At 40.7% G+C, this 22,211-nt stretch overlaps 1 protein-coding gene across 1 annotated transcript in view; it reads right to left on the bottom strand.

The window, feature by feature from the left end:
• Window positions 1-22,211, bottom strand: part of SH3TC2 (SH3 domain and tetratricopeptide repeats 2) — a 69,425-nt gene that overhangs the window by 24,811 nt on the left and 22,403 nt on the right. Inside the window, exons 6-10 of the mRNA XM_036749759.1 lie at window positions 18,920-18,993; window positions 14,440-14,635; window positions 14,038-14,216; window positions 3,827-5,491; window positions 1,502-1,682 (exon numbers count right to left, since the gene is read on the bottom strand). Of these exons, the coding sequence (XP_036605654.1) occupies window positions 1,502-1,682; window positions 3,827-5,491; window positions 14,038-14,216; window positions 14,440-14,635; window positions 18,920-18,993 (2,295 nt within the window). The remainder of the gene's footprint in view (window positions 1-1,501; window positions 1,683-3,826; window positions 5,492-14,037; window positions 14,217-14,439; window positions 14,636-18,919; window positions 18,994-22,211) is intronic.

The raw sequence follows: 22,211 nt of genomic DNA, 5'->3' as shown, positions 1-22,211 counted from the left end.
TCATTCTCTCTCTCTGTCTCTCTGTCTCTATCTTTCTGTATGTCTCTCTGTGTCTCTCTCTCTGTCTCTGTCTCTGTGTCTCTGTCTGTCTCTCTGTCTCTCTCTCTCTCAGCAACTTAGAACAAATAGAGCAACTTTCTGAATATCATTCACTCAAATGGAGTTTACCAAGTGGCAATATTCAGAACAATAGGATTCTAAAGTTGGAAGGGATTTCTAAGATCACCTCACTGAACTTGCTTATTTTGGTCTTAATAATTCATACATCTATAGTACAAAGTGCTTTCCTCACAATAGCCCTAGGAGATGTTGGTAGGGCGCGTATCCCTATCTTATGAAAGATGAAACTGAGGGGCAGAGAGGAGACGTGATGTACCAAGGATCATCCATCTAGCAAATGGCAAACCTTTGGTGGAATCCAAGTGTTCTGACTCAAAATTCAGTGTTCTTACTTCTCCTTTGTCTTACTTAAAACCATGTGGTGTCATGGAAAGGCACTGAACTTTAGAATCAGAATGTTTGAGTTCAAATCCCAGGTCTAAATCTTGCTAACTGGTGACCATAGACCAATCTCACAACCTCTGTTTCCTCATCTGCAAAATGGGGATAATACCTAGAGTACTTAGTTTACAATATTGAGAGAACTGAGAATTGTATGTGAAGCACTTTCCAAACCTCAATCTATTGGATAAACAATTGTTAAACACCTATTATGTACCAGGCACTACTAGGCTAAACACTGGAGATACAAAGACAAAAATGAAATTCCCTACTTATGTTACAAATACAAGGTTTTAATTCTGTGTGTGTGTGTGTATGTGTGTATGTGTGTGTATTGTATATTCCTATATGTTTCTATCTTGTCTCCCTGATATCATGTGGGCTTCATGAAGGCAAGCACAGTTACATTCTAGTCTTTGGAGGCCCAATCCTTAAGCTCAGTGCCTAGCACATAGAAGGCTCTTAATAAATGCCTATTGATGGATTGATTGATAGGGAAAGAAAGCACTGGCACTGGGGAGGTGGGAGGGTCAAGAAAGGTTTTAAGGAGGAGAGAGTAAGAAAAGAAAAGTGGTAGGAAAAGAACAAAACAAAACCAAACAACTTTGTGACCTGTGAAGTATTACATAAATAGAAGTTAAGAAGAGTTGGAAGAAACCCTAGGGATCTAGTAATTCAGACCCTATGTGCATGAGCATATCCCACCCATTTTACAGATGAGGAAACAATGGCTTAAAGAGGTGGATTTGCCCAAGGTTACACAGGTAAGTTGCACACTGGTGATTTGATTCCAGATCTAGCTCTCTTTCCACCGTTACGTTCAACTGTTCCACTGTTATGGCTCCAATGTTATAGTAAGCGTACAAAACTATAAAGCCAGTGTGAAGGAAACCTTCCTCTTCCTAGGAGGAATTCCTATCCAGGCACTTGACTGGATTACTCACACATCAGGACTCTCCTTGCTTCCATACATCTTTACTGAACTCTGACAGTGACTCACGTGATTGTGTTTTGGTTCAAGTAGAGCTGGCTGAGTTTCTCTAGCAGTACACCTTCAGTTTCATGGTCTTGGAGCTGCTGAGCCAGCCTTAGCCAGTGCTCGTGGTAGATGATGGAGGCCCCAAAATTTGGAGACACCGTACTGTAGAAATGGCAGAGAGACTTGGTAGCTTGAAGCTGGGCTGTGAACAAAGAGAGGATATTCAACAAAGAACAAGGCATTCAATAAATATGTAATCAATTCAATAAATATATATAATGGTAGTCACCTTTGAAGGGGGGAGAAGGAAAAAAGGAAAAAAAAAGAAATTTACATGATAAATTTATTACATATTTAAAAGGAATAGCAGGTTGTACATAATAGATTTGGAATTTTGTGTGCAATCTTTTTATTATTCTAGTGTCATGGAAATGCTTGTTTTATTTCATAAATTAAAAATAAAATAAATTTTTAAAGAAAAAATAAAGTCAAAGAGATGAACAAACCAAGGGAAAAATGTATATTAAGTGTCTACTATGAACAGAGCACATTTTTTGGTAATAGGAAGATACAAAGTTTATGGTTCCTGCCTTCAAGGAGTTTACAGTCTAGTAAGGGGGATTAGACATCAGCACAAACAGCTACAATACATGCTACATGTGTATGTTAGAGAATTGCAATATAAAGTGATTTATGAGTTTTGAGAGGAAAGTTCATTACCGACCTAGGGAATCAGAGAATGTTTTCATGGAGAACAATGCCTTCCATGTGGCAGAAGCTTAAAATATGCTTGTTGAGTTGACTTGAACTCGTAAAAAGCTTAAAAGAGCATATTTCAGACCCAGAGAAGGATTCAAGCAGAGGCACAGAGGTAAAAGATTGATTGAATTAAACTCAACGAACATATACCACGTGCAGACCCTTTGGAAGGTGCCAGGGATACGCCCTTACTGAAGATGGCCATCAGAGAGTTTACAAGTACAAGCACATAGCATCATGGTAAAGCACTATATTCAGTAGAATCAGTGGACTTCTGTTTGAACACCAGCTGTACTGCTTACTTGTCTAGGTAGGACAGACTCAGAGTCTGATGGAAACCTAGGTTTCCTTCCTACTTCTGTCATTAACTGCCTCAGTTTCCTCATCTATGAGACTGGCATAGTAATATTTGCACTATTTCACAAGATTGGTTTGTATTTCAAATGAGGTAATGGACATGAAGGACTTTGGAAATCTTAGAGCTATCATTGTCACAATCTTGCAGAGAGATAAAATGTACACATAACAAGTAGAGAGATATGAGAGATTTGGGTGGTGAGAAATCACTTTAAGCTGGAAAGATCAGGGAAGGTTTCATGGAAGAAGTGGTATCTGAGTAGGATCTTAAAGGGGAACGAAGGATTTTGATAGGCAGGTGTGTACACTTGTGCATGTGTTCTTGCATGTGTGTATGTATGTATGTGTCTGTGTATATATGTGTGTGTGCATGTAGGGGGACCATTCTAGGTATGGGTCTAAAAACAACTGTGTAAAGATGGGAGAGGGCAGAGGGTGATTACTAAGAATTGGTACAAGGGGAAGCTAGGTGGTGCGGTGGATAGAGCACCTGTCCTGGAGTCAGGACCCAAGTTCAAATTCAGCCTCAGATGCTTGACACTTACTACCTGTGTGACCCTGGGCAAGTCACTTAACCCCAATTGCCTCACCAAAAAACCCAAAAAACTAAGAATTGGCACAGTCTGGCAGAAGCATAGAGTACACAAAGTGCCGTGATATGGGAGAAGGCTGGAAAGGTAGTTTGGATGCGAATTGCGCAGAGCTTTGACTGTCAAGTTAATAATGATAACTCAGTGTTCCACAGCATTTAGAGATTGCAAAGCACTTTCCATATGACCTCTCTGTAAAGCAGGTAGTATAGGAAGTGGGAAAGTAGGAAACTGAGTCTCAAAGTGGTGATGTGAACTGTGCAGAGAAACACAACTAGACAGTATCAGAGTCAGAATTTGAACCACGGTCTCCCTGACTCTAGGTCTGGCGCTCTTTACACAGTCCCTCGAAGTTTAAACCTGATCCTAAAAGCAATGGGAAGTCTGAGGGTCTTCAAGGAAAGGATCAGGAGAAAAAGAAGTCGCTGTCACTTGCTCTAGGGAAGGCCTCCACAATACACGGCCCACTGCCTGAAGCTTGCAGCCCGCCAAAGGATTTCAGGTTGCCAGGGAAAAATGTAAAGGACATAAAACAGGCCTGCACAACATATCACCTGTGGCCTGTCCCAAGTGGCCCGGGGGCCATATGTTGCACAGGCCTGCTCTAGGGCCTTTAGGAGGCCTCCTGAGCCATACTCACTCTTTAGATGATGGTGCTTCAGGCCAAACAGCAAGGTCATCTCATAGCAGAGACGGCCCTCATCTATCTTTTGTCTATCTACCAGAACTTGGGCCAGCCATAGTGTCACATGCCCCAGTTCTGTGTCTATGTCCTTGCTGCTCTGGAGCTTAGAGTACAGCTGGATAGCCTTGGTCAAGTAGCTCTCTGCCAGCTGCTGTTTCCGGGACCTGAAGATCAGGTGGCCCAGGTTGGCCAAGGCCACTGCCTGGTTCCGAACGTGGCCCATTTCCTCAGCCATCTCCAGGGCCCAGTGATAGTTTTTGGTCGCCTGAGTCACCTGGCCTTCTCCTTCATGAGCAAGGCCGAGGAGATTATGCACTACTCCCTTCTGGAGAATGCTGTCTGTCTTGGACAGGGAGGAGTGTAGGGGTTCCAGGATTTCCAAAGCCCTCCCTGCATAGTGGGCTGAGAGATACGCCCAGCCAAGGCAGAGGGAAGACTCAAAGGTGTCTTCCTCTCCCAGCAGCTGCCCCAGGGCCATGGCTCTGGTCAGGTAGTAGATGGCTCCATCAGATAAGCTATGGTGGAAATACATTTTGGCAAGGATGATACAGAGAATCCGCTGGGTCCTAATGTCTTCCTGTTCCTGAGAGGCAGCCAAGGCTTGTCTAAGGGAAGGGCAGGCCAGGGCAGAAATGTCACCATAGCCTGAGGAGGAGGAAGACCTGAGGAGCTTCCCTGTATTCTCTAGGACCAAACTAACTTGCCAGAGAGATATGGCCGTCCCCGGTGTCCTTCGGGAGCTATGTTGCCTGGCTGAGGCCAACGCCAGGTGGGGAAGGTATTTCTTATCATATAAGAAGCTCAAAATGGCAGCAGGGGGTGGGCCTGCAAGAAGGTGCAGGCGCTCTACAAAGGGCAGGGCTTCTTCATACTGGCCCAAGCTGAGGAGCAGGCGAATGGCCAGGAAACAGGCCCGGGCCTCCAGGGCACTGCTCCCTGAGGCAATGGCCTCCCTCAGGATATGAGCCACCACTTCCATTTCATTTTCAGCTCTCACCCCACCAGTGGGAAGACATGCCAGCACAGAAGCTGCCTTCTCTAATAGAGTCGAGGAGGCCCGGGGCCTCAGTTTCTGTTTCAAGAAGATTGCTGCCAAATTAATGTAGAGAGCAGCAACCAGAGCGGGATCCCTGAAACCATGACTCAAAACCTGGAGAGCTTCCTCAAAGTATACTCGGGCCTGGGAAAGCTTGACCTTCTTAACACTCAGACGTCCCAAGAGGAAGCAGAGGCGGGCATGGGCCCAGGTCATGTGATTGCGCTTGGCATAGTTCCTTGAGGTCACCAGGTAAGTGATGAGTTCATCCTCATCGGAAAAACCATAGAAGGAAGAAGCAGGAAGTGAGAAGGAAAGGTCATAGAGGGTTTCAAAGTGGCCTGCATAACCTTCCTGGTTCAGTAGGGTCAGAAAAGGGTGAAAAACTGCGGCAGTCTCATCCTCTTCCTCATGCCCGGAACTCAGATCCATCAAGACCTCAGGGTCATCAAGGTCATCTGGCTCAGGCAGGTGACAGCTGTCTGAGGTTAGTGAAGATTCACCAGAGTCACTGCACTGTCCAGAGCTGGTGGCTGTGTCCTCCTCCCAGGCTTCACCAGTTTGGCTTCCCTCGAAACCTTCAGCTATAGACTCTGTAGGGGGACAAAGAAATCTCATCAACCTTTACACCCGCCATATTGGTCATCAATCCCAGGATCTAGCATCGTGGGGTTTAGAGATGAAAGAAACCTTAAGGCTCATTCAATTCAGCCTCCTCATTTTTACAGATGAAGAAAGTGAGACCCAGGGAGTGAATGGTACAAATCCACCCCATTAGTAGATAGCAAAGTATTTGTACTTGGTTTCTTGGGTTTCATAGCCTGCGCTTTCTCCTTTAAACCATGGCTGAGACTTGGAACTAAAATGAGAAAAAGAATAGAAGCTATGACCTAAAAGGGCTAGTTGGAGGAACTAGGGAAGCTTATCTTGGAGAAGAGAAGGCTAAGGGGAAACATGATCATTGCCTTTCAGTGCTCTCTAAGGTCACTTGCAACTCTGTATCCTATTATCCAATTTTAAAGAATATCACAGGGAAGAAAAATTAGACTTGTTCTGCTTGTCCCCTGAAGGCCAAGAGAAGGCAGAAGAGCAGTGAGAAGTTGTTGCAAAGATGCAGATTTCAGCTCAGTCTGTGGAGAACAAAATCCAAACCTAGGTAGAATGGTAGATAGGTTAGGGCCATCATGAGTTTCCCATCACTGGAAATTTTCAGGAAAAGGATAAATGGTCACTTGCTCTAGATAATGCTGAGAGGATTGTTGTTGTTCAGCATTGGACTCCATGGTCCCAACTCTGAAATTCTATAACTATGAGAAAAGTCAGGGGCCTTGACCATGAAAATAAAATTGAAATAAGAGGGGATTAAAGGCTTTTGAGGAGTCGGGCTCATGCCAGAAGTCCCCAGCCATCTCCTATGGTGAGGATGTCAGAGGTAAAGTTTCTTTCTCCAAACCAAGGCTAGAACCGTTGCTTCAGAATCAGAAAGCCACACCTCTGACCCTATGAGGGAAAGTCAGATTGACCCTGGGCATCATCTTGATTTACCACACAGAGGTGCCAGTGGTTCTAGGATGGCTCAAACCTACCTGGACAATGAGATAGTAGTAGCATGAGGGCCCATTAGGTTCAGGAAATCGGTCTTTATGCACCCTTCCCCATTTTACTTCCTACTATCATAAGATCATAGATTCAGAGCTAGAAGAGACCTTGAGAGTCATCTAGTCCAATGATGTCAAACTCAAATAGAAACCCTCATATTGACTTAGAAAACCATAATTTAACATTATCTATGTCTTATTCTATTTTTATTCATTTTTGCTAAACATTTCCCAATTACATTTTAATCTGGTTTAGGGCCTCAGGTTATGAGTTTGACATTTCTGATCTAATCCAATGCCTTCATTTTGCAGATAAAGATATTGAGGACCCCCACAGTCAAGTAGCTTTCCAGGGATCATACAAAGTCAAAGTTTGAACCTAGATTCTCTGATTTCACATCTAACACCCTTTCTACTGTGCCATGCCCTTCGGATCATTGGCTCTCAAACTTGGAGATATTCTACTTGGACTCTAGCCATTTGTGATGCTCTGTCTCTCAGGGGGCAAGGGAACTGATCCTCTCATTCCTTCACTGCCAAGGTCTAAATTATTTACCAATTTGAGCTTTGGTTCTCTCATTTGTAAACTGAAAATTTTGGACAAGATGATCTCTAAAATTTCTTAAAGATCTCTCCTAATGATGATATTCCATGTGCTACTTCTGTTTTGGGGTTTTTTGTGGGGGAGGGTGGAAGGCAGGGCAATGGGGGTTAAGTGACCATGTGCTGCTTCTAAGGACCTTCCCGACACTAACATTCAGCATTTCTATGATGGGCAGCTAAGTGGCATTATAGTGCACAGAGGGACCTGGAGTCAGAAAGACTCATCTTCCTGGGTTCAAAGTAGGCCTCAGACACTTATTAGCTGTGCGGCCCTGGACAAGTCACTTAACTGTGTTTGTTTCTATTTCCTTATATGTAAAATAAGCTAGAAAAAGAAAAGGCAAACCGCCCTAGTATCTTTGCCAAGAAAACCCCAAATAGGGTCACAAAGAGTTAGACACAACTGAAAACAACCAAACACAGTGATGGCCCTACCCTTCAAAGCACAGAACTTTAGAACTGAAAGAGCCCTTAGAACTCATCTCCTCTAACACCCTCATTTGGGAGATGAGAAAGCTGAAGCCCCAAGAACATAAGGGTCACCCAACCCAAGCCCTAGGTCACATTGCTAGTTAGTGGTGGAGCTGGGTCTCAAACCTGAGTCTTCTGTCTGTCAGTCCAGGAGGCCTCTTTATGTTTTTTCAAACTTTTTTTTTACCATACCATGAATATGTTTTGTTGTTAATTGTTGTTTAGTCATTTTTCAGTTGTATCCAACTCTTTGTGACCCCATTTGGGGTTTTCTTGACAGAGATACTAGAGTGGTTTGCCATTTCCTTCTCCAGCTCATTTTACAGATGAGGAAACTGGGGCAAACAGGGTTAAGTGACTTGTCTAGGATCACACAGCTAGTAAGTGTCTGAGGTCTGATTTGAACTCAGGAAGATGAGTCTTCCTGACTCCAGGCCTGACACTCTATCTACTCTACTACCTAGCTGCTCACTTTATATACATATACACACACACACAGATATATATATATATGTCTGTATATGTCTGTGTGTGTATGTGTGTACATATATATGTATACATATACATATATATTCAAACAGACATGTCTATGTATGCATATATGTATTGTGTATGTATACATGTATAGTGGTATGGATTAAAACTTTCATTTTATTGATACATAGGTAACTCTCACATAAGGATACTTTCTCTACCAATGCAGATTAGCACCTTCTTTGCAACTTAGAGTCTTAGATTGTTGCCCAGAGCACTGAGAGCCTAATTTGTCCAGTATCAAACACAGCCAGTATGTGTTAGAGACAAGGCTTGAACTTTGGTTTGCTCAGCTTCAGGACTAGCTCTCTATCCACTATAGCCTGCTTCTCTTTAATTCGTATGTATAAAATTCACAATCTAGCACAGAACAGACAGGTTCTTGGACTTGTGCCCTTCTCTTTAATTTCAGAATTCAGCTTTAGCACCAGGATCTGTTGCAGGAAGTGTGGCTGAAGGAGAGAAGTCTTGGGGGGAAAACACAATTATTATCTTCAAGGCTCTGAAGAGTTGTCATTGGGAAGAAATATAAGATTTATTCTTCTTGAGCCTAGATGACAGAATTAGACGCCATGGTCAGAAGTCAAAAATAGATTTAAGCTCAGTACGGAGGGGAAAAAAAAGATATCCAAACAATTAGAGGTATCAAAAGTGCAGTGTGGCTGAGGGGTGGGATGGTGGACAGTAAGTTTCCTATTACAGGAAGTCTTCAAGTGGAGGTTTGTTGGTCAATTGTTGGGACTGCTGCAGGGGTAATTTCTGTTCAAGGACTTTTGTATTAGAGACCTCTTCCAGTTCTGAGATCATGATCCTGAGGATAAAAATACTTTTACTACCTAACTTATTGAGTTGTTGGGAGAAAAATGCTTTGCAAGGAATTTATGATCCTTTTCATGGCATTCAAAGTCTTCCCCCAATATGTTACCACACTACCATTCCAGATTTATCTCATGTTACTCCCTTCCAAGCACCGTGCAACAAACAGGACTACTCTTTGTCTTTAGAATTTGTCTGCATTTTCCTGCATCAATGTCTTTGATAACACTATTCCATAAGCTAAGAATGCCCTCCCTCCCCTCTTTGCCTACTGAATTTCTATTTATTCTTTAAAATCCCAATCAAATTATACCTTTTCCAGTAAGCTTTTGTGCCTGCTGATGGCAATAACCATCACCCTTGGATGTCTGACAGAGAACTTGGTTTGATACCTCTTTAATATACAAGTCTTGTAATATTAAGTATTAAAGTTATCTATATTTACGTCTTAATCTGTCATTATATTAAGCTCCATGAAGATAGGGACCATACCTAGTCTAAACTTTGCATGTTTCCTTCCTCCAAGTTTATTCTATCAAAGTGCTTTATTCATAGGACTTGAATTAGTGAACTTTAAAGTACTACAGAAATGTGAATTATTATCTATCACATTATTATCACCCATAGAAAGGCTACTGAGCTGCTCCCCTATTCCCAATCCCTTCTGTAGGCTGTCTTTGACTCCTTGGCTCAGGAGACCTAATGTTGCCTGAAGGCTGGAATGAGGTACAGTATATCCAGGAGTCTAAAGGTGGCAGCTCCATTGTGCTTAATGGTGAAAAGAGATTGTCATAAAAAAGTTTGTAGATTGTTTCCATTTTCTGTCTATAGGACTCCCAGTTGCATCCTTAGCACTCTCAGGGTGACTTTGGTTAGTTGAAGCTTTTGACAAGCTTCTCTTAAACTTATTTTTTCCCTCCACTGTTTTATGAGGTAATACATAATACTAATAATCTTTTATCTCCTCCTCTGATTTTACAAATGATTTTAAGATTTTAAGTTGGGGTTGCCTTTATTCACCTTATCTTTCCTCTTGCTAAGTAGATAAAGTATTTGTTAGCTGAGGTGACTTCCACACTTTTTCGATATAGAAAGAACATAAAAAGAAATTCCTAATTATAATAATTGACTTATATAGGTTAAATTTCTTTAGGAAATGGTTTTAATCTGTGTCAATACCCATTCCTCAACCCATTTCTCAGTTTTCAGGTCAAAGACCACTTGTTTAGATAGGTCATTTATTAAGCTCTTATTATATGTCAGGCACTGTGCTTCTTCCAAGCTTTGAAGCCAACTCTCTATCCACTATGACACACTGCCAAGGAAGCCAAATTAACTATAGGTGCTCGATCAATCAACAAGTACTTATTATGTACCTGTTATGTGCCAGGTAATGTTCTGGGTGCTAGGGATACAAGTACAAAGAATGAAACAATCTTTACTCATAATAAGTTTACATTTTGATGGAAGAGAAAATATGTACAGCATAATTATGGAGTTAATAAATGTAAATATATACAAATTAGTTAAGTAGAAGTTTGTATGGAAGGGAAGGTGCTAGTAGTTAGGGGCATCAGGAAAGTCTTCATGCAGAAGACAGTATGTGAGCTGCAGCCTAAAGGAAGAAAGAAACTCTGAAGTGGAGGTAAGGAGAAAATGTATTTTGGAGATCATGGGAAATGGTCAGTGCAAAGGCATGGAGAGGGGAGATGATATGTCATGTGTGAGGAGCTGAGAGAAGACCAGTTGGGCTGGACTGCAAAGTAGAAGAAGGTGAATACTGCCCAATGCAGATGGAAAGATAGGGCAGGTTGAACGGGGTGTTAGAAGTGAAACAGAAAAGTTTATATTTTTATCTAATAGTCAAAAGAGATTCACTGGAGTTGGGCGTAAGGGAGTCAATGATCATATCTGTGCTTATGGACAATTACTTGGACAGAGTCTGTAGGATGGTATGGATTGATGAGGGAATTGAGGCAAAAAGACCAATTAAGAGGTGGCTGCATTAATATGGTTGAGAAGTAACGAAGGCCTGAACTAAAAGAAGACACAAATATGAGAGACATATACACTAACCAATCAATTGATAATTTGTTTGAAAAAAAAATTGGTCCACACCAACATTGATAAATGAAACTAGAAGACAAAAGAAGGTTGCAGTTGAATAGAAGTATGCCCACAGGTTTCCCTTGGAGAGATAATAAAAGAGTTGTATACCCAGGAGGCAACAACAAATGTCATTTCATTGGATATCTGATTACCTTGCTTTTTGTTGTTCATATAAACAAGAGTACCATGGAGATAATTGCATCTTATGTGCCAACTTCTATAGCAGAGGATGAAAGTAGAGAAATTGCATGAACTTGGTAAGAAGCTCCAAAAACATAACTCGTAATCCTCAGAAGAAATTGAGATCCACTACCTTATGTGACCTTGGTCAAGCCACTTAATCTCCCTTTCCCTCAATTGAGTTTTCTGTAAAATGTGCTATTATTCCCCATGGAGCTCACAGCCCAATAGTGGGGATATAGCACACATAGACACAGACAGCAATTATTTAAGAAAAAACATACTGAAGATCCATGATTTGGGATAATTCATAACATTTTCCAGTACTCAGAAGAAATTAACCTAACAATACAAACAAGAAAAAGGAAATGAATGGGAAAATGCCTATTCTCCAGGCTGTGCCATGAAGTTGGATGGCTAATCTACTGAGTTGCTATATCCATAGAGGCACTGCTTCTATTACTGTATTACTCTATACCTGATGGTTTACAAGCTGAGTCTTGATTTGAATTGGAAGAACAGATCAAGTTGGATAGAATGGGGGAAATGCTTCCATTAGTGCCAAGATGATCCTCAGTAAAAAACCAATCTTTTAAACACAATTGTTCTGATAGTGATGCTGTAAGGCTATGTAAGGCTTATTTCTGAAGAATAAAAGTTATAGAGGAGAGATGCATGATGGTATTAGATAAGCTGCACCACATTTCTAATGATGACTTATATGCAAGACATGACATAAAGATGTCATAAAGGAAATGTATGATAAGGAAAAAAAAGGAGGTGGGTAGTAGAAGGAAAAAGAGGGTGGGATAACAAGATAAACACTTCAAGCACTACACTGGTGCTCCCAAAATGTAAGAAGAGGGCATATATAGCACTTCGGGCAATTTTTCCATGGTGGATCTATGAGAGAAGATGGATAGGAATTTGATTTAATTAGAAGACGTGGTTGAGGTGTGGTCTGCACTGATGGAGAGGATACCTCAAATTACGAATAATGAACCACTAATGCATAAAGTCTCAACTTGTTAGCTGGTTATTCAAGGCCTTCCATGATCTGAACCTAATTTGTATTTCCAACCTATATCTGACTATTCTCCAGTCTGACCACACTACTCTCCAATGATGGTTCATATTTTGCCTTCTCCCACCTCCATGAATTTCCTAAAATTCTCTGGGCTCAGAATGCAACCCACTTTCTATCTCCTCTTGTTGAAATCCTGCCCACCCTTTGAGGCCCAGATCTTCATTAAAACAAATTATTTCTTTCTTCATTTCACAACACTTGCTTTGCTGCTCTCTGACTTACTTTTCACTTTTTTTGGTAGTAAGGCATCATTTTTCTTGCTGTTTTTCTTTCTTTCTTGAAGAGGACCATGACATCAGAATGGTGATGCCATGACTTGCAAGTGAATTGGATTTAATTGAGGAAGGACTGTACAAGGTCTCCAGCCTCACTTTCTCCTCTAGGGGCCATCTAAGTCTGTGGCCAGATATAGATCAGGATGACTGGAGATGGCCCCCAGTAAGGCATCATAGTGTAGTGGATAAAAAGTCCACCTCAGAGTCAAGAAGACTCGATTTCAAGTCTCATATCTAGCTGTGTCATCCTGGGGAAGTCACTGAACCTCCCTCTCAGTGCCCCAGACAACTCTCTAAGACTGTTAGTTGAAGAGCAGTGGGTGATCTGCACTGGTAGAAGAAGTTTCCTCACTGGAACTTCCATCTGTGAAATCACACTGTAATTTTTCCAGAGAGGAAAAAATCCTCTACCCAAGTAGAGGACCTATGGGTCCTTTGAAGCCTCATTTTGACATGGATGGTCTTGAATCTCCAACATTATTCAAGTGGAGAACAAATTCTAGTAGGCCCTACCAAACTGAAAAGTCTCCAAGTTGGGACCTATTAACAGATGTTAAAGACTAGCCCAGATGAGTTAAGATATCAGCCATCTCTGATAAATGTTTTTGTCCACTTTAACCCATGAAGATCTTGGTACTAAGTAAATCCTGGAAAAGGTTGTGAATTATCCCAAATCATGGATCTTCAGTATATTTTTTCTCAAATAATTGCTGTCGGTGTCTGTGTGTGCTATATCTCCACTATTGGGCTGTGAGTTCCATGGGGAATAATAGCACATTTTACAGAAAACTCAATTGAGGGAAAGGGAGATTAAGTGGCTTGACCAAGGTCACATAAGGTAAGTGGATCTCAAAGTGTCATCTAAGGACTCCTAGGAGTCCCTAAGACCCTTTCAGTGGATCTGAAAGGTCAAATCTACTTTCATAATAATACAGAGATGTTATCTGTCTATTAAAATAATCTTTTCTTTTCCAACTACATATCTCTGTGGTTAGATTTTCTTCAACCATATCACAACAGATTGAATGTAGAAGCAGATATGAGAATCCAATTGTCTTCTATTAAACCAGACATTAAAGAGATTTGAAAATACATGCAAAACAATGTTATCCTTTTTACTGAATTTTTTTTTGTTTTGGAAAATATAATTATTGTTCTTTAAAATGTGTGGTCTTAATATATAAAAAGTTTGTGCTATTTTTAAAAGAATAAATATTTTAAAATTTTATCAGTTATTTTTCTAATATGGTAAACATTGATAGATATAACTCATGTTATCTAAAGTTCTTTGGGAACCTCTAATTTTTAAGAATATAAAAGGGTCTTCAACAATTTTCAAGAGTGTCAAAGAGTTCTGAGACCAAAAAGTTTGAAAACCACTGATATCAGAAATAAGCCTTGGAGATGGGAAATAGAAAAGGAGCATATTCTTTCTTAGGTCGATGAAGTTTTCTTACCCAAGCTAGTCGTTTGAGTTTCAAAGGGATCTTGAGAAGACTCACTGAGCCGGTAGATGGAAGATATGTCAGTGTGGGTTAGGGATCGGAGAAAGTCAGCACAGGCTCTTTCCCTCTCATTTCCTGGGTCCCAAAAGGACAATTTCCCCTCTTCACTAAGGAAGGCAGTGGCCTTGCTCCTACATTGAGATGACAGACAGAAAAAAATGATCTTTTTTTTTGGCAAAGACACAAACCTTCTGCCTACCTGCCTGAGGAATGAGAAGCGTCAGGGAAGCTTTATAGCCATGTCATTGGCGCCCTAAACATAGCACTTTATCTTAATCTGTCAAACAAAGATAAAGGTGATAATTTTTCATCAAACTCTAAACATAGTCTTCATTCCAGGGCCTACGTACTTACAGTGGAATGTAAGAATCAGGAGCTACGTGTTTGGTTTGAACAAAACCAGTCTCCCCAGTTGCAGACAATTTCCCAATAAACCAGCGAAGTCCTGATAGGAAAAAGCCGAAGACCTCAATGCTGTCTCCTTGGCGGAAGGTCAGTTCATCTTTTTCTTCTCCTTGGTAATCTCTCAAAGCTTTACATTTTCCTTTACCTGAGGACAAGGCACAGGGAGAAATAAGTACCCTGGCCAAAGCAGTCATAAAATTGTTTTAAAGTGTGAAAGTACCTTAGAACATGAAAGGGTATCAAATGTTGGAGCTCGAAAAAGGCCTTAAAATATGGAATATCTGAGCTTAAGGGGAATTTAGCCCGAAGAACAGAGAATGTTCAAGCTGGAAGCTCTCTTTCAATAGAATGTAGTATCAGATTTAGACAGAGCATAGAATGTCAAAGCTGGAAGTTGTCTTAAAGATCATTTATTCTATCCCCTCATTTTACAGAGGATGAAGGGGGAGTTACTTGCCCAGGGCTACAAAGTATTTTGTTGAAAAAGCTGGAACTTGTAACCAAATCTTCTTACTCCCTGTCTAGGTATTTATTTCTGCATACATTTAATGGCACTTTGTAGCTTACAGAGTATTTTCCTAAAATAGTCTAGAAAGTTAGGAAATATGAGTGTTATTGTCCTCATCGTATAGATGGGGAAACAGAGACAGACAGACAAAGCGATTTGCCCACAATCACATTACCTGAGTCTTCTAACTCCTAGGCCAGTGTTCTTTTAAATACTCCACAAAATGTGGCTTAACATGGATTTTTCCAGCCTCAGTGTCTGAGCATGAGCAGATTCTCTAATAAGAAAAATGGAAAGCCTCAAGAGAACACGCAGCATGAGGTCCTACTGAACACTAGGGGTTAGATGCCAGAGCACAAGGAGGATCGTGCAGGTAGCCCCCACCTGTGCAGATGCTGCCTAAGGACACAGTAAAAAAAAATCTATGACGTTTGACGAGACAGTTTGAAAAAGGATATTAAGTAGGGGGGTGGTCTTGGGATAAATGGAAAGAGCATTGGGGAGGGCCCTGAGGGACCTTACTTCTACAATTGCCCCTGTGACTGACTATCCACATGCAAGTCATACCTCCTCTCCACTCCTGGTTTACTCAACTGTAAAGAGGAACCATTCTCTCTGTCCTGGGAACTCACTGGGCTGAGATGGGTACTGAATGAGTTAATGGACAATAAAAGGCTTCATATGTTGTAAGACACTGTTCAAGCATGAGAGGTTGTTGTTATAAGATGATGAAAATCTATAAAATCACCAAGGGGGTGGGGAGCTAGAGAAGGAGAGAGAGAGGGAGAGAGAGAGAGCTCCTAGAATACTCAAATTAGGGTGGCACTTAATCCTGGAAGGACATTGAATTTGAAGGCATATTTTCATTTAGTGCCTTCAGTTTAAGATAGGTAGAAACCTAATAAGAACTAATTAGTGCAAGAGTAGTAGAAGATTAAAAAAAAGAAAAGAAAAGGAAGTAGTTTGGGAAGAATAGAGGTAATATCATGGATGATAGAATCCTGAAAGTTGTGAAGGAAAATCAGCAAGTGTAGATAACATTCTTGTCCTTTCAGTGCTTTTCCTCACAGACCTCAAGCTAGCCACCCCTGATATGTCTTTCAAGACTAACGCCAGTGATAGGATACTTGAAGAGTTGGTCTCAGAGATCCCTATATGACAGTGTCATGTTTTAATGGGTATGAATACCAACTCTGCTACTTGCTGGCTATGTGACCTTGGGTAAATCATTCTTCCTCATCTGTAAAACGAAGGAAAGCATAGGGGGAAGGACGTTGAGATGAATTATCCCTAAGGTCCCAATGAGTTTTGAAATTCTCTTATCCTATAATAACCATGATTCCCTTGATCCCTTCCCTCTCTCCTGTGGCCCTCTCCAACTCACATAACTTCCAATGTCCCCATTCAAGACTTTATTTTCTGCTTATTACTTTCATCAATTTTCCTTTTCAGTTTCTTACAGAATCCAAACCCAGACATTCCTATGTTAAATGTATCCCTCACTTTAGAAAAAAAAATGACTTAACAGAATTCCAAACTAAAGGACATTATGAATTGAAAAATTCATTTCAAGAAATAGTGAACTGCATCTTGGTTGAGTTTGAGGACCATAGAATACAAATACAAATATAGTAATAGACATTTAGTAAACACCTACTGTGTATCAAACACCATGCTAGGTTCTGGAGGAGATACAACGTTTTAAATAAAACAAGGTCCTTGTCTTTACTAAATGTACTAGCGTGACAAGAGCTTGGGCTAGATCACTAGAACTTATACTATTACATGATCAGTTCATTGGAGAATGTTATAACAAAATGCTAAGTGAAAATTCTGAGGAAAAAAAGTGCTGATCTGATTAGAAAGATCATGAAAAGTTTCCTGGGTCACAGGATCACGGAAATTAAAGAGACATTAAATATTATGTAGTCCAAGCCTTTCATTTTACATATAAAGAAAGTCCCCAGGAAGCAAAAGCAGTAGGTCTAAGAGCACACAGGTATTAACCAGGAAGAGCCAAGATTCAGACCTAATTCCTCTAACTATAAATGGGTCATTCTTTCCACTTACTAAATCATCTCGGTAGCCATCATGTCACCTATCTTCCTCCCCTTACTATAGGTGTTATGGCCAAATACCACAGTTTAGGTGTTCAGCCTGATGAAGAGAAGACTCGGGGGGACATAATAGCTGTCTTCAAATATCTGAAAGGCTGTAATATGAAAGAGAGATTGGACTTATTTAGCTTCAGAAAGCACAAAGAGGAACAATAGGGGAAAGAGGCAGAAAAGTATATATATGTTTGTTGCTCTGATCAAACTTCCTTACAGTTAGAGTGGCGTGTGTGGAATGTGCTGCCTTGGGAGGTGGATTCTCCTTCCTGGATGGTCTTCAGCAGAGACTGAATGAGCACTTGTCAGGAATGCTATAGGGAAGATTCCCTTTGGGTTAGGATTGGATGAGATGGCCTCCGTGGTCTTAGCCCGCTCTCAAATTCTGGGATTCTGTGTCATTTTAAGAAAACTATTGGCCTGAGAGTCAGAATACCTGATTCCTAATTCCAGGTCTGTTTCTAACTTGCTCTATGTCCCCACAAGGTTATTTTCCTCCCTGGATTTCAGTCTTTTCAATTATAAAATTAAGGGCTTAGGATAGATCTTGAATTGCATAATCATAGAAGACTATAGTTGGAAAGGATCTGAGCACCATCTAGCCTCTCAATTCTCTTCCACTCCGCACATTCTGTCTTCAAAGGTTCCTTCCCACTCTACCATTCCAGGCTTCCAGGAAACTCTGGCAACCAGCTAATTAATGTCTGACAGTGACCAGTATTTTCCTTACTATGATGGCTAACAATTCATAACGAGATTAAGAAGCTAACCATTAGCTCAGGAACCAAAAAGCCAACACAAACACAAATCTACTAGTCAGCAAAGTGTAATGGAAAGAATGCTTGGACCTAGAATTGGACCCTGGTTCTGCCACTAACTCCCTGGGGCAAATCACTTCAGTGTCCTCATCCGTAAAATAGACAGAACAATATTTACAATTCCCTACATGGGGAATTGTACTTTGTAAACTTATAAAACTTATGGTAACTTATAAAAGGGGAAAGTACTTTGTAAACTTATAAAGCAGAATAGAATTGAGTACTTTATTATAGTTATTTTCATCTTCATCCTCCACTCCATTCGTTTCATTATATAACAACAGATAATGAGTTCAGTTTAGAGTTCTAAACAAGAACTCAATATTTTAGTTCTTGGTTTTTTGTGTTGCTGTCCCCTCCCACCTTGTACAATGGGGAGATAATAAAGACATTTGGGAAGAAGCCAGTAAGTTCAAGTGATGGGGAATGTACACAAACATCTGCAAGAGAAAGCTTGGTAGTGTAATAGATATGATTCTGGCCTGGGACCAGGAAGACCTGGCTCCATCACTTTGTGACCTTGAGTGAGTGAGATATCCTCTCTGGGGCTCAGCTTTCCCATCCACAAAATGAGACAATTAGATTACATGGACTCCAAGGGTTCTCCCACTCTCTAGCTCCGAGGCTGGTAAAAGTTTTATAGGAAGGTGACTTTGAACAAGCCACCCCTAGCCTCTGTGTCTCATCTGTTAAATAATGCAGTCACACTAAATGGTTTCTAAGGTTCTTTCCCATGCTGACATTCTTTATAACATGTTCTAAGTTCCCTTTCATCCCTGAAATACTATGTCTATGAATATTTTCAAAGAAATACAGCCCTGGGCTATTCACTTCTGTAGGCACCATTTTTTTCATCTCTAAAATGAAGGGATTGGATTAAATGATCTCTGTTTTACTACCATCCATTCAATCATTCAATAAACATGTCAGTACCTCCTGCAGATGATGCCCTGCAGAAGGCTCAACAGTCATTTTTATCAGCTCCAACATACCAATTTGATAGGAACTTGTCCAATCATTCTTCCTATAGATGCCACAGGTCCCCGGGTAGTTTTTTAGGAACCATCTGCCAATGGAGAAATGGTGAAGTCAAAAACCTCATCTTCTAGTATCAACAAGCCTATATTCTAGAAAGAGCAACGAATAGGAAACCCAGAATCAATGGCGTTCTTTTTTCAGTTGAGCAGACCACTGGTCAGCTGAATCACTAAGGACCTTCCAGTGTATTCTTGCTGTCAAATTCCCCCCAACCAATCACCAAGGGCCAGTATCCTAAAGGTCCTTGATTTCTGGGCACAGTCTCCTATACCTACAAGGTGATATAGGCCTGACAAGGCTTATGAGGTGGATGATGGCATTTTAATTATGGCCCTGATGTTCGCAGATTTAGTCACATTTATTAAGTACCTACTATGTGCTAGGCAGTAGAACTCAGAGCTAGATGGGATTGTAGCTCTAGACCAACCCCCTCCTTTTAGAGTTGAGGAAACAGGAAGTGGCAGAGCTGGGTTTTGAAATGAGCTAGACACTCCTACTTCTTATATCTCCATACTTTAAAGTTCTGTGGTTTTGTTGGTGTTGATTCTTCCTCTACCAGTTTAGATCATAACCCCTCTTTGATTTGGGAGATGACCTTTGAGAGTTGCTGTAAATGAAAAACTCATCATCTGTAGCCAGCCTGGTGATGAGCAGCTCTGAGCTTAGCCGGGCTGGGCCCATAACCAAGCTTTGATAGCTTGGTAGAGCCTACCAGAGCTAAGGATCTAAGCTTTCAAGGAAAGATAGAGCAGCATGGCCAACTATGGAATTTGGAGACAGGAAGACTGGGTCCAAATCCAGCTTCAGACACTTATTAGTTAAGTGATCCTGAACAAGTCGTTGAATCTTTCTGAGCCTCAGATTTCTCATCTATAAAATAGGGATAAAAATAGCATCCGCCTCATAGGTTTCTTGGAATGATAAAATGAGATAATATATTTAAAGCTCTTCAAAAACATTGAGGTGCAATATAGATGTCGGCTATTATTCTCACTCGAGAATTTGGGATCTCCTCTACCACATCATAAGGCATCAAAAGAAGTCCTGGACTTCCCAAAAATATGGTTAACTCAGGTTAGAATGTTGTTGTAGAAAGGATTCAAGAAGTATGATATGGTGAAAAGAACGTTTTTTCAGAGATCTAAGTAAGAATCCTGCTTCTAATATTTCTTATCTGCATGACAATATACAAATCACTTCACCTCCTCATTTTGTTTTTTCATGCCATCCAGTATTCCAAGCACCCACCTCAGCCACAAGACACTCCTGCTCTAAGAACTCCCTCCCCTCGCTTTCCTGTCCTGTAACCGCATTGACCTGTCTCAATCCCAGCTTCTCTGGAAATTAAGCTCCTCTTTGTGAAGGTTCTTAGTTCTGTGTTCAGTCATGTTGGAAACCATATCAGTTCACTTTTTGATTAGGCCATCATGAGCACCAGTTCACCTACCTCTGACTGTTGTGCCAAGGGGGGAGGACAGGAAACAAAGCATGATGGGATTAGTTCACCTCGGTCATCGCTTCTTCACTGTTTTGTGAAGGAACAATTTTCTAACTAGGAGGAGGACATGAAGGCAAAGCAAAGGGACAGCTTTCCTGGTGTTTTGTTTCCATGCTCCCTTAGCTCTGGTATAAGAGAACTCTACTGGTTCATGTCAGTTGTCTTCAAATTAAGTGATGTTAACTTTTTGCTTCTGTAGCCATTTCTGCAGTTAAACTTGGGAAGAACTAATGGTGCTTTTTTTGGTGGAAAAAATTGCCATATCCAATGCCATTCCTTCAATAAACATTTATTTAGAAAAAAAATATAAGATGGTGCTAATAACGCTTTTTTTTAAGGGAAGGGCTTTTTTTTTTTAACACTAAAGCACCCTAGAAATGGGAGTTGTTGTTGCTATCATCATCATCCTAATCATCATTATTGAGGAAGGTCAGGATATGAGAAAGGACGTGGTGAGTCATTTGATCTAACTTGAGGTTCTAAATATCTCATACCAACACCAGATGTGGTGGTGCGCACTTGTAATCCCTGCTATCAGGGAAGGCTGAGGTAGATGGATTGCTTGAGTTTGAGAGTCTCGGTGCAGTAGGGCTAAAGCTGATCTGGTATCCACACTAAGTCCAAAGCCGATATGGTAAGGCCCCCAGACCAGAAGGCCACCAGAATGCCCATAGAGGTGTGAACCAGTCCATGTCAGAAAAAATGGAGCAAACTAAAGCTTCCATACTCATTGATAGTTTGATTAGGCCTGTGAGTAGCTGTACATTTTAGTCTGGAAGAAATAAGGAGACCCTCTCAAAAAAAATAAAAAAAAACTCATTCCCTCACCATTATCCTGTTCATATAGGCTTGATATTTCAGTCTTGTTTGATTCTTCTTTCTCCCCCAATGTACATAGTCTGTCTCCACAGTTACTATTATACTCAAAGCCATACTCTCAACACGCACCACCCTAGTTCAGGTCCTCATTACCTTTTATCTGGAGTACTAGGTTGGCTTCCTAATTGGTCTCTATTCTTCTCCACTCTAATCTGCCTACATATACTTCTAGATTAATCTTCTTGAAACATGGATCATTGTCACCTACTTGCTCTAAAACCATGAGTGATTCCCCATTTTCTCCAGGATAAAAATTAAACCTCATGTCATGGCATTCAAGGCCCACCACAGTTTAGTTCTACCCTAACCTTCAAACACTGTGTTGTGATACTCCTCCACCATGTGCCATGCTTTCCCAACCAGTTACACGATTGGCCATTCATTTCCCTTATGTGAGTCTTCCTTTATAACTTTTTTGACATGGATTGAAGTTTCATTTCCAATATTTTTCAGCCCTTTGACTTTGGGCAAGTCACTTTCACTCTAACATTCTATCAGTATAACTTAGTCATCGAATTTCAAGTTGGAAGGCACTTTAGAAATACTCTAGTCCAGATGCTTTCTTTTATGGGTAATGAAAATAAAATTTAGACAAAGGTAACTTGCTTCAGATCACTCATAGTCAGTGACAGAATTGGGACTAAACACACACATCTCTCAATACAGGATTCTTTCCATTATACTAAGATGATTTCCCTGATCTCTATCCCTCACCCTCATTCAGACATGTTCTTTCTTTCCTTTGAATTCTCATCAATCATTGCATGTTTCATTTGTACCTGTGATGAACTAGTAAGAACCTTGGATTTAGTCACAGGAAAATCCCCAGTTCTGTTAAATAATATGATTAGCTAGTGATCGTGGAAAGG

The sequence above is a fragment of the Trichosurus vulpecula genome, chromosome 3, assembly GCF_011100635.1.
Source record: "Trichosurus vulpecula isolate mTriVul1 chromosome 3, mTriVul1.pri, whole genome shotgun sequence".
Taxonomy (NCBI): Eukaryota; Metazoa; Chordata; class Mammalia; order Diprotodontia; family Phalangeridae; genus Trichosurus; species Trichosurus vulpecula.
The sequence above is the reverse complement of the archived record's forward strand: the minus strand, read 5'-3'. Positions and strand labels throughout refer to the sequence as shown.